This window comes from Leopardus geoffroyi, chromosome A3, assembly GCF_018350155.1.
Source record: "Leopardus geoffroyi isolate Oge1 chromosome A3, O.geoffroyi_Oge1_pat1.0, whole genome shotgun sequence".
Taxonomy (NCBI): Eukaryota; Metazoa; Chordata; class Mammalia; order Carnivora; family Felidae; genus Leopardus; species Leopardus geoffroyi.
In genome coordinates this window covers 132,437,408-132,454,053 of record NC_059336.1, presented here as the reverse complement: position 1 = coordinate 132,454,053, position 16,646 = coordinate 132,437,408, and the positions used below count along the sequence as shown (strand labels likewise).

Here is a 16,646-nt window from a genome sequence, read left to right as displayed (position 1 = left end):
CTATTTTCTTTTATTTTTTTTTTAACGTTTATTTATTTTTGAGACAGAGGGAGACAGAGCGTGAACGGGGGGCGGTCAGAGAGAGAGGGAGACACAGAGTCCGAAGCAGGCTCCGGGCTCCAAGACGTCAGCACAGAGCCCGACGCGGGGCTCGAACTCACGGACCGTGAGATCATGACCTGAGCCGACGTCGGACGCTCAACCGACTGAGCCACCCAGGCGCCCCTACGGATCATATTTCTAACAGACTATTTTTCAGAGCAGATTAGAGTCCCGGCAAAATTGAGAAGAACATGCAGAAATTTCCTGCCTACCCCCTGCTCCGCACCGCTCATCTTCCCTATCAATATCCCCCACCAGGGTGGCACGTTCGTTACGATCGATGAGCTTGCAGTGGCACCTTATCACCCAGAGCCCATAGTTTTTACACTGGTGTTCACTCTCGCGGTTGTACATCCTGTGGGTTTGACAAATACGTAAAGACACGTATCCCCCATTATGCTGTCACACGGGATAGTTTTGCTGCCCTAAAAATCCTCTGTGCTCGCCTAAGTCACCTCTCCCTCTAGGATATTTTTTTTTTTTAATTTTTTTTTTCAACGTTTATTTATTTTTGGGACAGAGAGAGACAGAGCATGAACGGGGGAGGGGCAGAGAGAGAGGGAGACACAGAATCGGAAACAGGCTCCAGGCTCTGAGCCATCAGCCCAGAGCCTGACGCGGGGCTCGAACTCACGGACCGCGAGATCGTGACCTGGCTGAAGTCGGACGCTTAACCGACTGCGCCACCCAGGCGCCCCTCTAGGATATTTTTTTTCACGCGGTCTCTGGGTCACAGATGATGTTCAGTAATGTTCAATGTAGATCTCCCTGCCAGCTATTGCGAGGGTTCAGGCATGTGAGCGGCTGAAAGACAGCGGTGGCCACGACCCCGAAGAGAGACACAGCGGAGGGTGGAGGAAGGGCAGGCAAGCCTCCGAGACGGAGTGGGGAATGGGGAGGCAGGAGCCCCGGGGGTGCAAGGGCTCTGGCCGCTAGTGGTAGCGGGGTGGGGGGGGGGCTGCGGAAAAAACAGGACGTGGTGGACAGCTAGGGCCTCCCCGCGGGATTTCAACCTGCTAACCCTGGGTAGATCAATCGGCCAGGACTGCGGGAAGCTTCTGGATTAAGAAGTGGCCACACCGGGCTCTACTGCCTTTTCACTGTGTGACCTTGGCCAGGTCCCTTCTCTCCTCCAGGGGCTGGACTGGATGTCCTCGCTGTTCACTGTGGAGGTGGAGGCGAAAAGGTGGCGCCCACGGCCCGAGGGGCAGCGTCGGGGGTCGTAGGGAACCTTCAAGGACCAGGGAGGCCGGGCGGGAGTCGGAGACCCGGAGGGACCGCGGACGCGGGCGGGAGCAGCCTCGGAAGGGGCTCTCTCGGGCACGCATTCCTGCCAAGCAACAGGCGGCCGCGGGGCCAGAACTTTGGGGCCTGAGCCGCCGGCCGCTTTAAAAGCCGGGGCTCCGGGCCGCTCGGCGACCGTCCCCCGGAGGGGCGGGCGGGCGCGCGCCGGGGCGGCTGGGGCGGTGTTGCCCGAGGGTGAAGCCGCTCCCCGCCGCTGCCGCGCGTGCCTTGCGGAATTTCACCAGAAGAGGGTACAGTCTGAAAGGCTCTTGACGTCAGGCTGGAATCCCTATTGTGCTTGGAACCGGCTCGGGCAAAGCGAGCCCAAGTTCGCTCTCCGCACGCCTGGGCGGACTGCGTGGGTCCGGCAGCTCCGGGACTCGTCCCGCGCGGGAGGCGCTCGCGGGGACCCGCGCGGCTCGGGGAGCAGCCCGCCGCCGCCGCCGCCGCCGGAGGAGGACGAGGAGGAGGAGGACGTACGCCCGCGGGGGGACCCTAGTCCTGCAGGGAGGCCGAGCCGGGGGCGGCGGGTCGCGCCGCCCGGGAGCCGGGTGAGTGCCCAGGGCGAGGCCGGCGGCCGCCAGAGCCACCCCCCCCCCCACCCTCCACGCGCGCCCCGGCGCCCCGATGCCCGCCCGGAGCCCCGCCGCCGCCGGGTGCATGCCTCCCCCGCGGCGCGCCGCTGCCGCCTGCTGCCCGCTGTGACCGCCCTTCCAGGCAGCCGGGCGCCGGGCGCCGGGCGGGCTTCCCCGAGGGCGGCGCGCGGGTGGCACCTGCGGGACCGGCGGCGGCGGCGGCGGGGCGCGGAGCCGAGGCGGAGCGGGCGCTCGCCGGAAGGATGGACGCGGCCGCGGAGCGCAGCCTCCCGGAGCCGGGCAGCCAGGGCTCCCGGGCCGGCGACGACATCGAGATCGTGGTCAACGTGGGGGGCGTGCGGCAGGTGCTGTACGGAGACCTCCTCAGCCAGTACCCCGAGACCCGGCTGGCGGAGCTCATCGGCTGCCTGGCGGGGGGTTACGACACCATCTTCTCCCTGTGCGACGACTACGACCCCGGGAAGCGCGAGTTCTACTTCGACAGGGACCCGGACGCCTTCAAGTGTGTCATCGAGGTGTACTATTTCGGGGAGGTGCACATGAAGAAGGGCATCTGCCCCATCTGCTTCAAGAACGAGATGGACTTCTGGAAGGTGGACCTCAAGTTCCTGGACGACTGTTGCAAGAGCCACCTGAGCGAGAAACGCGAGGAGCTGGAGGAGATCGCGCGCCGCGTGCAGCTCATCCTGGACGACCTGGGCGTCGACTCGGCCGAGGGCCGCTGGGGGCGCTGCCAGAAGTGCGTCTGGAAGTTCCTGGAGAAGCCCGAGTCGTCGTGCCCGGCGCGGGTGGTGGCCGTGCTGTCCTTCCTGCTCATCCTCGTCTCGTCGGTGGTCATGTGCGTGGGCACCATCCCCGAGCTGCAGGTCCTGGACGCCGACGGCAACCGCGTGGAGCACCCGACGCTGGAGAACGTGGAGACGGCGTGCATCGGCTGGTTCACGCTGGAGTATCTGCTGCGCCTCTTCTCGTCGCCCAACAAGCTGCACTTCGCCCTGTCCTTCATGAACATCGTGGACGTGCTGGCCATCCTCCCGTTCTACGTGAGCCTCACGCTCACGCACCTGGGCGCCCGCATGATGGAGCTGACCAACGTGCAGCAGGCCGTGCAGGCGCTGCGCATCATGCGCATCGCCCGCATCTTCAAGCTGGCCCGCCACTCCTCGGGCCTGCAGACGCTCACCTACGCCCTCAAGCGCAGCTTCAAGGAGCTGGGGCTGCTGCTCATGTACCTGGCCGTGGGCATCTTTGTCTTCTCGGCCCTGGGCTACACCATGGAGCAGAGCCACCCCGAGACCCTGTTTAAGAGCATCCCCCAGTCCTTCTGGTGGGCCATCATCACCATGACCACCGTTGGCTACGGGGACATCTACCCCAAGACCACCCTGGGCAAGCTCAACGCGGCCATCAGCTTCTTGTGCGGGGTCATCGCCATCGCCCTGCCCATCCATCCCATCATCAACAACTTCGTCAGGTACTACAACAAGCAGCGGGTCCTGGAGACAGCGGCCAAGCACGAGCTCGAGCTGATGGAACTCAACTCCAGCGGCGCGGCTGAGGGCAAAGCGGGGTGCTCCCGCAGCGACCTGGACAGCCTCCTGCCGGAGCCCGCGGGGGAGGAGGGGCCGAGCTGGAGCAGCCGGCTGAAGATCTCCCACAGCGACACCTTCATCCCTCTCCTGACCGAGGAGAAGCACCACAGGACCCGGCTGCAGAGCTGCAAGTGACGGGGGTCTTCTGGGCACAGACGGACTTGGGCCAGCGGACGGAGGGGCAGGTGTGGCGGGCCTATCAGTGACTTCCTGGGAGGGGCTGTCCTTTGTCCCCTCCACGATCTCCTGAACAGAACTCTGGAGGCCCTCTCGGGCACCCCTGGTGAGGCTGGGTAAGACCCCTTTCTGTTGTCGGCTGTCAGGAGCCGGGGGTGGGGGGGGGGGTGGGGGAGAGCGGGGGTGTCTAGGAGTCACGGGCAGTGTGGGGTGACGGAGGGCACGGTCTGGCCGACGGCGGGAGCCCTCGCCCGGTTCTGTATCTCCTTCAATAAAGCCTCCTGCTCTGCGCACCCACCTGTGTCATAGGTTCTGTCACAGGCTGGAGGTCCCCCCACCCCTCAGACATGCCTTAGGCACACTCTGGTGCCAGGCCAGGAAGTAGGTGTGCAGCCCCGGGGGGCGGGGGTGGGGGAGGGGCTATTTTTAGTCGAGAGCTAATTAAAGAAGGGTTCATACGCAGGGTTCAGCACCAGAAGTCTTGCCACATTCCAGGAGGCTCTGTGCCGGTGACTCCTTCCTTCTGTTTCCTTCTGAGGAAAAGCTTGCTCCCTGGAGGGGGAGAGTTTGCAGAGCTCGCAACGCCCGGTGGCGTGGTCACCATTTATTCACCACCTGCGGGAAGCCCTATTCGTGACTTTTTCCATTCCTTCCAGCAACCCTGCTGGATAGGTATGCCCATTTTACAGATGAAGAAAACTGAGGCCCAGGACCACACAGAGCAGGGATTCAGCCCCAGGGGTGAAGATCCCAATGGCCAGGCATTCTCTTTGCTGTAAGCTGGCCTTGGGGCAGAGGCATGTGCCTGAGCCTAGAAGGGGGGAGGGTCTGTGGACCAGAAGTGCTGAGGGTGGGTGTTCCCGTCCTCCAGCTCCTCCTGCCTTCTAGAGCCAGTACCTCGGAGGCATCAGCTGAATGGACAAGCCTCAGCATGCACAGGTGGCCCACTTCCAGCCTGGTCTGAGAGCCCCAGAGGAACAGAGACAGACAGACGTGGGCTTGACGCCCAGAGAATGAGGAGGATCGCTCTGAGAAGCCTTCAAGCTCCGACACTTTTTTTCTAGCGTCCCTCCCTAGCCACTTTCTTTGTAGCTGTGTGGTCTCAGGCCTGTTGATGAACCTCTCTGATCCTCATTGCGATCGTTCCTTAAAGGGAGATATCAGAATGACCTCGGACAACCATGGTGCTTAGCACAGTGCCCGGCGCATAGTAGGTACGCAGCAAAGGGCAGTCATTTCTGTCACTGTGTGCTGAGACGGAGGTGAGCCACACAGCTGTCCACTCTGGCCTCCAGGGTTTGGGCTGGGCATGCATGGCGGCAAGGGGTGGGGCCAGGGCACGGCCACACTGTTTATATAGTCAAAGGCAGTCGCCTTGGCACGGAGTTGGCCCCGGCAGGCCCCTCTCTCTGGCTGTCTCTCTTCCAGGAACCCCAGAGCTCTGTTCTCCCTTCCCCGGCTGAGGCAGCTGATGCCCAGGGAGGAGCCATGGTGGGGGAGGAGGGTAGGTGGTCCCCCCCCCCCCCCCCCCGTCTTTCCCCTTCTCCGGGCCCTGGTTTTCCCACATACATACGGAGGAATGATTTCTCGGGGCTCCTTCCAGGATTTCGAAGCCTAGGGTGTGAACGTGTTGTGTTGGGGATTCCAGGGGGTGGGAGGCTGCCACGTGGGTAGGGGGACTTGGAGAGGAGGCCTTGAGAAAGAGGGGCGCAAGGCCCTGAGTCAGTGTTGTATGCACCTCCCCCAAGTTTCACCAGGGAAATACTGGGTCAGGTGACCCAAGGAGGGCAGAGGACCGGTGGGGCTGGGGTTGGGGGACTCAGCGGGAAGGGGAGAAGTGGGGAGAAGGGGGCTTGTTGCGTGGGGTCCTGGTCTGTGTGGACCTAGCCTGGGGCGGGGGGGCTCTGATGCCTGAGTGGGGGAACAAGTTTCCCGATGGGGGGAGGCCAGGAGGACCCCGGATCGGGAGTGTCCTTCCCGTTGATTCACCTGGGGGTTAGGGGAGGGTATCTTTACGGCTACAAAAGCATCCTGGAGCCCAGCTCATCTACTGGGGGGAGGACACCATGTCTGGAGACAGTGATTTGTCTGAGACCCTTCATGAATTAGGCTTAGGTGGTATTCTGGTGTCAGAGGAGCTCAGAGAGCGACAGGCTTGTTGTGGAGGAGTGGCCAGGGAGCTGTGGGGACCCCACCCCACCCCCCACCCCACCCCCCACCCCCCCCCCACGGGGAATCTTTCCAGGGCACAGTAGAACCACCTGGGTCCAGGCTGCGCCCACACCCATTACATTAGAGTCCTCGGGGCACAGCCTGGCATCAGAATCTTTTAAAAACTTGAACGTGCACACGAGTCAGCTGGAGAGCCTGCCAGAATGCAGGCTTTGAATCCGTAGATCTGCCTGGGCCCCTGAAATTCTGCCTTCTCCTCAAACTCCCAGAGACGGCCGCCACCTTCCAGGAACCCCCGGGGCTGATCCTTGAGCCACACTTTCAGTTATCAAGAGGCCAGAACGGCGGCTGGCAAACTATGGCCCGCCCCCCGCACGTGTGTCCCTGGGGTAAGGACGTTTCCCACATTTGTACATGCTTAAAAAATAATCAAAGAAAGAATAACATTTTGTGACCCATGAAAAGTGTCTGAAATTCAAATAAAGTCTTCGTGGGACAGCCACGCCCATTTCCCAGATCCTCTCGGGCCACTCTCAGCTACAGGGGCAGAGGTGAGGAGTTGTGGAGGAGATCACGTGGTCCTCAGAGCCTAAAATATTTCTCTGCAGTAACAGTGTGCCCCCCACCACCCCCCGCCCCCGGGGCTGTTGGGAAATGGGAGCTCAGTCAGGCCTTGGAGAGTGAGTAGGAGCGGAAAGGGCCGTGCCAGCACCAGGGGCATCCTGAGCAAAGACAGGAGTGCGGGGCCCTCTTCAGAAGGGGGGAGACTTGTGTCCCTGGGGGTCACGGCTCCCCTCCTTTCTTTCCTTCCGAGAGTCCCCGAGTCCCGGCTTCCTGCATCAGTATCTCTGCAGTCCCACTCCTCTTTGCAAACCAGTTTCTCCCTCCTTTCCGGACCTCTGGTCCCGAGTCTCACCGAACCTCCCCGGTCCTGGGCCTGGGGCCTGGCATCCTTTCCTTGGACTTGGGTGATTCTGAGAAACTTTTCGGGCCTCGTTAATTTCTGAGAGAGAACGAAAGAGAGAGAGATGCTTCTTGGAAACGCAGACTATCCAAGTTAAAAGGAAAATAGGCATGGTCGAGTCCACCTGTCCCCCCCATTGCGCTGATGGGAAAACTGAGGTGGCAAATTGTGCAGTTGAGTGAGTGGGGGGCGGGGTTAATGAAAGGCCCGAAGTTCACAGCCGGATTGGGGGTCCCCTTTGTTCTCACAACATTGGGAGCGTTGAGTGCCATTTTGAAAATACAGAACTGGGAGAGCAAGACTGGGTGTGTGTGTGTGTGTGTGTGTGTGTGTGAAAACAAATCCCAAGGGAATTAATTATCTTCAGTTTTACAGATAAGGAAACGGGGGCCCAGACAGTAGAAGCAACAGGCTGGTGGCCAGGCCACTCCTTGGTGGCAAAGGTGGGAGCTGTGCCCACGGCCTGCGGCTCCCCCCTCACCCACAGCCAGGTCAGGATGCTCTCCCCTCCCCCCCCCCCCACCTCCCCATCTCCATGAGAACTCAGGGCCCCCCAGAGCATCTCCCCTAGCATCCGGCCCGAGAGCTTCCCCATGGTGTGAGAAGCCATCGTTCCAGATGGACCGGTTCTGGTGGTGGTGTTTTTTTAAGGAAAGAATGAGAAGGAAAACACATTTCCTTGGGCGAACAGCCTCAGACCAGATGCTCGGGCCACGCAGAGTTCAAGAGCCCTGTTGGCATTTGTAGGAAGTGTCTGGGGCTAAAACCTGCCATCTGGGGTCTCGAGGTACCACATCAAACAGTGAGACAAAATACCCAGAAAATGGGGGTTCGGGGGGGGATCTATGAGAATGGCAAGACCTGAAATTACTTAACACTTCCTGAAAAATCCTGACAGAGGCAAGGTAGACTCCAGCAAGGGCCCAGGGTTACAGTAATGGGTGCACATTGCCCGATTCAAAGGGGGCCTGCGAACGGGGGGCGTTTGGGTGGATGATGGGCTAGGGTGGGGAATGCTTAGAAGGCAGGGGGCCTTGCCTGCCCTTGGCCCGGGCTGGGAAGGGGCTGCCTTGCTCCTCCGCAGCCCCAGCCAGGCCCGGGCCTCCCCGCTGCCGAGCAGGAAGATAATTAAATGTCTCCGGGAGCCTCCTGACATCTCCTGGGAAACCGGGGACAGGTGTTTCCAGAAAGACCTCCCACCTCTCCCCAGAGACAAGACAGCCCCATGCTCCCTGCTCACAGGAACGTCTTTGGCCGCAGATGTGTAAGGGGATTTCAGCTGTGCTCATACCCTAAGGGGAGCCCCCCTCTGAAATGCCGTTCTCGGCTTGTACCAGCTTAAGACGCGGCTACAGGGATGCTGTGGGTTTCCAAAAGGGGGGAACAAAAAGAAACAAAACAAGAATCGGGAGGCTGTGCTCTGTCGTCTCATTGTTTCTGAGGCTGTCACTAAGCCTGGGTGCCAGCCGGAATCGTGACTTTACCTCCCCCCTCTCCACTACCGGCCGGGAAGGTGTGCCCGCCCCGGCGTCAGATGAGACTGCTGTGTAAATTGCCCGCAGTCGCACCCCTAAAGGGAGGTCGGCGTGGGACTCCAGACACCCTGCGGGGCAGCGTCCCTCCTCCTCCGGAACGAGCCACCGCTGGCCGGGAGGGAAAGAGAGCCCCGAACGGGGCACCTGCCAGCAGCCACATGGTTTCTTTCCCAGCACACACGTGATGCCTGTTGAAGAGGGCTCGGCTGGGAACACGAGACCAGCACTTGCCCCGGCGGCAGCCCAGCTCTGGCCGAAGGGGCCGATACCCGGGCTGGGGCCAGTTGCCACTGGCCTGCGTGCTGGCTCAACGGTCAGGAACCCGGGTTTGAAGCCAGCGGCCTCGTCTCTGCCATATTCGACTCGTCGGGCTCCTTTGCTGGAATTGAGGGGGCGGGTCACGCTCGGCCTTGGAGTGGAGGCCCAGCCAGGTGACTGGGGAACTGGAGCCCCCGGGAGGCACCGGCTGCCACCCCTATCTTGCACCCGTGTGGCTACGGGAGGTGAGAGCCAGAGCCCCACCCCCGTGGCGCCTCCCCAGCCCCAGACTAATAGCTTGGCGCTCAAGGCCCTCCAGGGCAGGCTCCAAAATAGGTCTCCAGCTTTATTTCACCCCTCCACTGCACCAGACCCAGAGGCTTTTCACATCCTCAAACACTGGTGCATTTGAGCTCTCCCCTCGGAGCAGAGGACTCCTATTGTCCCTATGGCCCTTCCAGCTTTTCCACCGTCAGAATTCTACTCCTGCTTCCGGACCGGGCTGAAATGCCCTCCTCCCTTCTCACAGCCACGGCTGCCCGCTGCACGGCCCAGAGAGGGCAGCAGCTGTGCTATAAAGATTCTGGAGCCAACCCCCGGGCTCTACCCCCGGGGAAACGGACCGCAGGAGAGGTCACGTGGCTGCTGGCAGCAGTCCTAACGGGACCCCTGATCCCGTCTCCACGCTCGGCTCCCTCTGTCCCCTCCCCATCCCCTCCTGGCTACAGGTTTGGGCCAAGCTTCCGGTTTTAGAAATTTGGCTGAAAGGTGGCCCCCTCACAGCTGCCCCGTCGCAGACACCGGCGGCGTGGCCCCGGGCACGAGGGCAGAGCCCAGGGCTTACCGTCTGAAAAGGCTTTGCAGACTTTTGCTGCCACATCTTCACCTTGTAAAGTGTTGAAGTTCACAGGCAGAATAAGGGGTCTGTATCCTTCTCTACATCTCGCAGACCTGGGAGCACACGATGAAAGTGCCAGACAGCGCGCGCGCGCGCGCGCGCGCGTGTGTGTGTGTGAATAAATCTGTTTCCTCCTCCTAAATGAAAGGAGGACACTGGTAAGTCCCGAAGCCTGGGGACCGAGGCCCCACTGTCCCTGCCTCACACTGCCTTTCCTTGTGCTGCCGGTCGTCGGACAGTGACCTGTGCCATGAGCCCCCGAGGGCAGGCTTGCCTATGCGCCACGGGTCTATCTCCCGGCACTTAAACCAGTGCCTGGCACACGGTGGGCGATTCCAAAATGCGAGATGAATGGCCACGGTGCCACGGGTGGCCCAGACTCCCGGCCAGACCTAGACCTTCTCTTCCTTGTCTTCTACGCGGGGCTGTCTTCTCTCTTGGTGGTGGGGTCTGAGCATCAATCTCCAATGTAGGACAGGGGGGTTCACCCACCTGACAGTTCTCGGTGGCACCAGCGGGCTGTCTACAATTTAACGCAATTCTGACACCGTCGGCCAGAGACAGCAGCAGTTTCCGCAGGTTAGAGGCTCGGTCCTACAAGACAGCCTGTGCCAGCTGTTGGTGGCCTGGAGGTCCCAACGACCTCCTCTAACTCAGGACGCCAGCCACCAGTTCAGGCTGTCCGTCACCTGTGCTTCTGACCCCACTGGCTGTACATCAGAAGTCATACCATCCCTTCCTTGGGTTTGATTAATTCGCTAGAGAGGCTCACAGAACTCAGAACAACTCCGCCGCTCCTGGGGGAAGACGCACTTCAAAAGGGGGGCATGCACTCGGTTCGGGGAGGCCGTGGGAGGGTGGGATCCAATTTGGGGGATGAGCAGGTGACTCCCTAGGCCCTCACCCCCTCTCTGCTTCTGGTGGGTCTTGAGCCGCAGGGTCTAGAAGCCATATTCTTCCCAGATGACGTTCTGAAGTATCGTTCAGAATACAAGGCGAACCCCTGCCATTCTTACTTCCCGAAGCCAGTGCCCTCAGGGAAAACGGCGCCTCAGGGGTCTGGGGAACCAGGAGCCCGGCAGCCAGAGGGCCTCTGCTGTATTCGCTGTAGCCTGTTGACTATAAAAACCCACTCACTTGGCCCCTGCTTCCAATCTGGGCCCTGAAATCCATTTTCTATGCAACAAAGTGATTTGTCAAGACTGCTGATTCAGTCATCCCCTTGCTTAACTTCCTCCTTCTTCCTGCCCCCCAACCCGGCCCTTGAGGTGAGGTCCAAATTCCTTGTCGTCCCTTTGAGGCCTCCAGGATGAGGCTGTGTGGCTTGCTCCTCCCCTGTCTCTGTTCCACTCTCACGCAGGCCAACCAGTGGGATGCTCTGGGCTACAAGTGACCAGGAAACCTGACCCACACTGACTTAAACAATAGGGTTATGCTTCAGGCTAAGGGCAGGTGGGTTGCAGGTGTGGCTTGATTCAGGGGCCTGGATCCCTTTCCCTGCAGTTCTCCCAGCTCTGTCTCCCCCACATGTGGGCCCCGTCCTCCGATAGCAGGATGGCTGCAGCAGGTATATGCTCACCCCTACAGAAACATCCAGAAGGAGAAGAGGCAGAGAGAATAAAGAAAACTTTCCCAGAAGCTCCCAGGAGATATCCCCTTAGCCCCTTTTCAGTGGGCTAAACTGGATACTATGCCCATTGTTGGATCCATTCTTGTGGTCAGGGGAAGGCTGTTTGCTGACGCCTGGGTCACCGCAGTCCTCACTGACTATCGATGGAGCCGTTGTGATCAGGCTTGGAATATTCAGGGTGTATGCTTGGAGATGGCCAGTCCCCAGACCGCATGGTGTGGAGGTAGACTGGAGGCTGAAACACGCATGGACCCCACCTTTGTCAGCCTGGTGTTCACACGTGCACCTGCAGTCCATTTTATTAAGCATCTAATACATGCTAGGCATTGCCCCACCCCAGCGGAAGACGCTGTGAACTACAAAGTACCACATCCAGGTCCTGATGGAGTATGTACGGGCACCATCTTCAAGGTCAACACGAACTCCTCTCTTATACTTGACACCCAGATAGCTCCTTCTGGAAGCCAGGCGCCCAAAAGGCACAACTCGCCATTGAGTCCAGTCGGGGCCCAGCGGGCCTTTGTGAAATGCCTCCATGCCCTACAGGGCACCGAGCCTCATAGTTCGGTGACCTGCAGCCACAGGTAAATCATCTACTTACCAACACACCCAAAGTACACAGTACGGGAGAGAGAGCGGGAAAACGCCAGCGAAAAGCTCTCGTTTGTGAAGAGGCCAGCTGAGCTCTCCTGGCCTATAGGACTTCTCACATGCCACTGGTCAGGCAGGGCTCCCTGGGAACCGGCCAGTGGCCTGTGCTGTGCACTTTGGGGGAAATAGCCCGAGTCCACTGTCCCCAGTCGGCCCCTCGGGAGACCCTCCCTTGATTGCCGTCCTCCAAGGTGGCTGCAAGGGTCCCTCCTAGGCCTGCCTCCACCCAGCAGCCACGGGCGGCAGGTGCCAAGGTGGGGCCCAGGGTCCGCTTGCACGCGGAGTACCAGGCTGTTGTCAGCCGCGCTCAGGGTTTCTTTGACACCCTCCCTCTTCATCGCTTCGTGGGCTTCCAGTCAATTCCGTGACCCACAGTCAGCGATAAAGATCTTGTCGAGCCTGTCTCCTATGGAAACCCCTCTCTCCTGGCTACCGGCCGTGTCTCTGCCCTTCACCCCAGACCTTGACTTCACGGGCTCCCCATTCCTGCCGGCCCCTGCAGGGAAAGTGAAGCTATTGCTTCACGTGGAAGAGCAGAAGTTCCTCCCAGTCCCCTGGCCGCTTGGTCACAGGTACCGGCTTCCCTGGACACGGCCAGGGGACTCTCGCGGGGGCGGGGGGAGGGCTGTCCAGCTGGCGGTGTGCCCCTTTCTTAGCTCTCATTGGCGGCTTTCAGCTCTCCTCTGCTAGTATGAATGGCAGTCACGAATCTGTCCCTAACAAACACGCCGTGGCCTCTCACGGGCCGGAACTGGGTCACCCCTGTGGTGAGGGGACGGCCATGCCCTGGCTAGCACAGGCCTGGGTTCTTGGGACGATCCCTGGTGGAGGAGGGCTGCAGCAAGGGAAGATGGGGAAGATGCTGAGCAGCGACGGCCGCGGTGCCCATTACCCTGGACACTGGCAGCCTCCCAGCTCACCCCTACCTTCCCCCTCACCCCTGGGCAGCCTCTATTGCTCCCTCCCCTTCTGCGGGAACACATTACAACTGCCCCACGTCTGCCTGATTACCTCCTGCTCATTCTACAACACGTAGCCTCTTGGTCACCTCCTCCAAGAAGCCCTCCCTGATAGCGCAGTGCAGGTGTGCTCTACATCTCTGAATTCCTTGGCCTCCCTTTATCAGAGCACCTGCCTCACCTTGTCACTGCTGCCACACCTGGCCTCCGGCTGTGGGCTCCTCCGGGACAGTTGGGCCTTCTCCCCTAGATCGCCCTAGATGGTGGAATTGAGGGGAAATCTATTTCTTGTCTCCCTGGATCATGGAATTGACAGGAAATCTACTTCCTATTTCCCTCCATCATGGAATTGATGGGAAATCTACCAAGTGTTTGAGGGAGGCCAGGCTCTGTGAAACCCCAACCCAACCCAGCCCAGCCCAGCCTAGCCTGCCAGAGTGTCTTTGGAGTAAGGTAATGAGGAGGTGGGTGAACAGAGCCATGGCTGGGGGGAGGACCCCAGCTGTTTTGGGGCTCGGGGGGAGGGGGATGGAAGCCAGTGCCCCTCAGAGGGGGTCCCATGAGGTGTTCACCTAAGCCCAACACCTCCAAGAGACCAATGGCAAGAAAAAATGGGGTTTGTCAACAGCTGTGTATCGATGGGGGCTGGGCAGCACTGGGCAGGGGGCTGCGGTCACCCCCAATGCGACCGGAGCCAGGAAGGACTCGGGAAGCCCCCGGGTGTGTAGTTTCAGGCCCTGCCTCTGCCCTACGGGCACCCTGTCTGAGGGCGAGGACACACTGCCTGATGGGAATCTGTCCGAAGAAGAGCCCACACCTGCTCTGACTAGCAGATCTCTGGTATCCCACGTCCTGCCCTTAACAAAGAAGGGCCACTTTCCTGCCAGTGTGGTAGCATCAGAAGACCCTCTGTCCATTCGTTCTCCGTTCTGAGGCCCAGAAGATGCATCTGAAACGCAGATCAGAGGGATCGCCCCTCCACCTAACACCTTCTATGGCTCCCCATTAGTCTGGGAGACCATCTAGGCTCCTCAGGGCTGCTCCCAGCCTCCCTTGTCTACACCACCCTCTTCTCCAGACCTGCACGTGGTCACAATCATCTGAAGCTTGAAATCAGGCTTTCTCAACCACGGCACTCTCGGCACTTTGGACCAGATTGTTCTGCATTGCGGGGAGCTGTCCTGTGCGCTGTAGAATGTTTACCAGCAGCTCTCACCTCTACCCCTGGTACCCCCACCTCCTAATTGTGATAACTAAACCTGTCTCCCTCCAGACATTGCCACATGTCCACCCAGGCTGAGAAGGACTTCCCTAAATGCCCCGTGCTCTTTCCCTCTGTTCTCTTAACTCCAGGGGCCTCACTAGGAGGGCTCGCCCTCCTTGCCAGCTTCTCTCCATTCAGATGCCCTCCCCCCATTCTTCAGCCGGTGCTTTGGACATCCCCTTCCTTAGGACAGCTTCCTGGCCGTCCCCTGCTCTGCTGGCTGCCCTCCGTGCTGTCCTCCTGCTCACACACACGCCAGGGCTTCGGGCCTCACGGTGCCTTGACCCTCTCGTGGTGATCTGCCCCGTGTCTGCCTTCCAGGGGTAACTTCCGGGCGGCGGGGGCCTGGTGGCTACATCAGGGCCAGCAGGACCTAGAGGTTCCGTTTTAGAATCTGTCCTAATGTCATCCTGGGCTTGGACAGGTCTGGGGGTTCACATACTTTTGTTCTCCGTCAAACTCTTGGAAGGCCAGCTGGGGGGAGCCCTTCAGGGTCGGTGTTGGCAGGTCCCTGCTCCGGAGTTTGGGAACCATCCCACTCTGGGTTGTCAGCAGCTTCCTCTGGCCTCTCCGTCCACGTCCAGATGCGAGCAGGTGTGGTTCTCCTTCTTGTCAATCCCAAGATGGCTCGCGGCCGGCAGTCAGGTCAGGTACCCCGGGGTGAGGCTCCCCCGGACACCAGGGGAGGCGGGCCTGGGTCTCGGGCAGGGCGGTCACCCCTCTGAATGAATGGTGGGAAAACCGACACTCAAAGACACGAGTGAATTGTCCAAGATAATTCAGCTCAGGAAGCCCCGAAGCCTGGCCTCAGACTCACCCCCCCATCCACTTTGCCGTGGGCCCAGCTCCCTTTCCTGGAGGAAAACAGTCCTCAATGGGTAAACAAAATATGGTCTCTCCAGGCGGTGGAATATTGCCTGGCCATCAAAAGGAACGAAACGCTGACACACGATACAACGTGGTGGAACCCTGGAGATGTTCTGGAAGCGAAGGAAGCCAGGCACCCCAGGCCACGGGGCATGTGATTCCATTTATATGAAGTGTCCGGGATAAGCCAATCTGTAGAGACAGGAAGTAGACTAAGGGTTGTCCAAGGCGGAGCTGGAGGGGAGTGAGGGACAGGGAGTAAGCACTGAAGGGGAAGGGTCTATTTCAGGGGTGATGAAAATGTTCTCAAAGGGACTGTGGTGATCGTTGTAGATTACCTGCGAATGTACCGAAAACCATTGGGTTGTCTACTCTTGGTGGGTGAATTATATGGTATGTGAGTTAGATCCCAACGAAGCTGTTAAAACTCACACCCAATGCCAAAACTCACACTCCACACCCATGTGGAGAATGCGCATATAGATATATTTTTTAAGTTTTATTTTATTTTTGAGAGACGGAGAGCATCCCAAGCAGGCTCCGTGCCATCAGCAAAGAGCCCGATGTGAGGCTCGATCACATGAACCATGAGACCGTGGTCTGAGCCGAGATCAAAAGTCCAACCTTTATCCGACTGAGCCCCGAGAACGCACATATTTATCACGGCATCTGTTGCATGGTGACCAGAATCTTCTTTTTTCCAGCTATTTATTGACATGTGGTTTTTCAATGGGATTCCTTGTTTGCACCCCAGTGCCTTAAAACCATGGTTCTCAAACTTCTAGCACCCGTCAGAATCACCTAGATGGTTTGTTGAAAGACACACAGCTCCACCGCCCACCCCAAGTTCTGAGTCAGCAGGTCTAGGGGCAGGCCTGAGCATCTGCATTTCTAGCAAGTTCCCCAGGGCCACCGCTGCTGCTGGTCCAGTGCCCACTCTTAGAGGACCGGTGTCTGAACTCGCTCATGAGTTCTGAGGATGTTTCAGTTGCTTTCCTCTGATGTGTGAGTTTTAAAAATGATATCATCTGCACAGAAGGACAGTTCTGGTTTTTTTTCACTTTTTGAACTCACGACCCTGAGATCAAGACCCAAGCTGAGATCAAGAGTCGGACGCTACCCAGGCGCCCCCATTTCTTCACTTTTTAAGTTACGCCCTGTTTTGTCTCATGTTTCTGTGCGGCCGGGGATCTCCGCCGCGGGGTGGGTTTAGGCATCATTTTCTTGGTGATGCTTCCTGTCTGTTCTGCTCGATGCCTTTCATCAAGTTCAGAAAGTGTCGTTCTTTTCCTGGCTTTTTTAAAAAATGACGGTTAAAAGTCAGGAGTAAACTTTTAAATTTCGCTAAATGCCTCTTCAGACCTACTGAAATGCTCGTATACATGTTACACTTCCTTAATGTATTCATGCAGAGATGTAATAATTGAATGGTTTCCTAATGTTTACATACCCTTGCATTCTTGGAATGAAACCTATGCGATCATAAGGCACTTCTCTCTTAATTCGCGGCCTCATAGAGTGAGCTGGGAACCTTCTGTCTTACTCAGTTCTTTGGAACAGAACATGCTGATGACCCCAATGCTCTTAGACCCAAATCCTTCCCACCAGGCTGTGTAACCTCTACCCACCTTCCTTCCAGCCTCCCCCTCCACTGCCTCCTCTCTCTTTTGCCCTATCCTCTAGGATCTTGGTTTTCT

The 16,646-nt window shown here is 59.0% G+C and overlaps 1 protein-coding gene across 1 annotated transcript; it reads left to right on the top strand.

Annotated features, from left to right (window-relative positions):
* The first annotated feature begins 1,903 nt into the window (after window positions 1–1,903).
* Window positions 1,904–4,044, top strand: KCNF1 (potassium voltage-gated channel modifier subfamily F member 1). The gene has a single exon (XM_045447716.1). The coding sequence runs from the start codon at window positions 2,225–2,227 to the stop codon at window positions 3,707–3,709; it is 1,485 nt and encodes a 494-aa protein (XP_045303672.1). The 5' UTR covers window positions 1,904–2,224; the 3' UTR covers window positions 3,710–4,044.
* Window positions 4,045–16,646: the final 12,602 nt, after the last annotated feature.